The following is a 1,576-nucleotide window of genomic DNA, read 5'->3' as shown; positions in this document are numbered from 1 at the left end:
TGAATTATGCCTGTGGAGGTAGGCAACCCGCAGGACATGCGTGTTCAGCGGCGCAGGCTACCAACACGAGTTGGCTATATGAGCGTGTGTTTAGCGATGAATGCAGCATTGATCGAAATTAACAAATATACATACTATTTCAATGTGATGACATGTTTTGCTCGTATTACCCGCTAGTGTCTACAAATCTACCACCAGTAACTCGTAATACAAATTACAAAAGACAGGAAACACAGGAGTCGTACTCGTATATTGGGTATGTTTGGTTCACCGAAGCCATCGTAGGTCCCATGCGCCCTCAATCACTTTCACTGTCACTGTCGTCACTGCTCGAATCCTGAAGTGACACGATCACTGGCTCGATGTCCTCCATCATACCATCTGCTCGCCAGTACACCTCTTCCAGTTCTCGCACGTGGCGGCAGCAGTTTCGCCACAAGTCCGGTGGCGCGGCGTCTCGGCTATCCAGCAGCAGCCTTTCCACGTCATTCAGATGCCCAGTGTTGTTGAACTGGCGGACGTGCGTCTTCATGTTTGCCCAAACCATTTCAATCGGATTGAGGTCGCAATGATATGGGGGCAACCTCAGTACTTCATGACCGGCCTCCTGTGCCACCTTGTCCAACACATACTCGCGTGTCTGTTTCAGAGGGCGAACCAGCTCAAGAAGCTCGACCTTCCGCAAGTCCGGATCAGGATTGACATCATGTACCCGCAGCCATTCTTGGATCGCTTCCTTCCTCCAGCTAGCTGTAGGTGCCTTGTTAGCACATCTTGAATGATACGAGGCGTTATCCATAATGATCACGCTATTCGCTGGCAGGTTCGGCAGAAGTTGGAGTCGAAACCAGTCCTCGAAACAGCTCGCGTTCATAGACGTGTGATAGTCGGCAGACTTGCCGTCCGTCCTCATACACATGAATGCTCCTGGGGTGAAGCCGCTGTCCGAGCCAGCATCGACTATGATTAGGCGCTTGCCCTTCCCTGTCACTGGCTTATGGCCGGCCACGTCGTCACTGTCCAACCACGCGACCGTTCGCATATCAAACTGGTTATACCAGGTCTCGTCCAAGTACACTATAGTGCGCTCTGGGTCGGAGCTTCTAATCTTCCGAATGCGTCTCAGGAACGCGTTCCGGGCTGCCACCACCTGAGGTTTTTCAACCAGCAGCTTTCGGTTGTTCACTTGTCGGAACTTGAATCCTATTTGGAACAGCTGCTTTCGTATGGTTGAGCGCGAGATAGTCTGCTCGAACTTGTCCTGAACTGCCGCTCTAATGGTGTCCAAAGTGACCTTTTTCCCTTCCAGGTACATGGCATGCACCATTCTTCTGAACGCGCACTGGTCAAACTCGTCGAAGTACTCGCGTGGCCCCCTGTTAGGGCGCTGGCGGGCTGGAGACTGGCATCCATGTGTCTCTATTCCACTCTTGAATGCATTAACAGAGGCAATCGACACTCCAGTAGCAGAGCTGGTCTCCTTCGCTACGTTAATGCTAGCCGCTGCACTCTCATCACCTTGCTTGAGGTATTCATCTTTCTTTCGAATAAAATATTGGTAAACATTATAAACCAC

General features: G+C 51.1%; 1 protein-coding gene across 1 annotated transcript; it reads right to left on the bottom strand.

Annotated features, from left to right (window-relative positions):
- Positions 1-298: 298 nt before the first annotated feature.
- LOC122392791 lies at positions 299-1,327 on the bottom strand. The gene has a single exon (XM_043388060.1). The coding sequence runs from the start codon at positions 1,325-1,327 to the stop codon at positions 299-301; it is 1,029 nt and encodes a 342-aa protein (XP_043243995.1).
- Between the last annotated feature and the right edge of the window lie 249 nt (positions 1,328-1,576).

The sequence above is a fragment of the Amphibalanus amphitrite genome, unplaced genomic scaffold, assembly GCF_019059575.1.
Source record: "Amphibalanus amphitrite isolate SeventyFive unplaced genomic scaffold, NRLGWU_Aamphi_draft 000501F_arrow, whole genome shotgun sequence".
Taxonomy (NCBI): Eukaryota; Metazoa; Arthropoda; class Thecostraca; order Balanomorpha; family Balanidae; genus Amphibalanus; species Amphibalanus amphitrite.
The sequence above is the reverse complement of the archived record's forward strand: the minus strand, read 5'-3'. Positions and strand labels throughout refer to the sequence as shown.

What these genes read in the sequence shown, in the direction of transcription:
- LOC122392791 (XM_043388060.1), bottom strand. Translation starts at nt 1,327, where the DNA reads ATGGTGCATGCCATGTACCTGGAAGGGAAAAAGGTCACTTTGGACACC.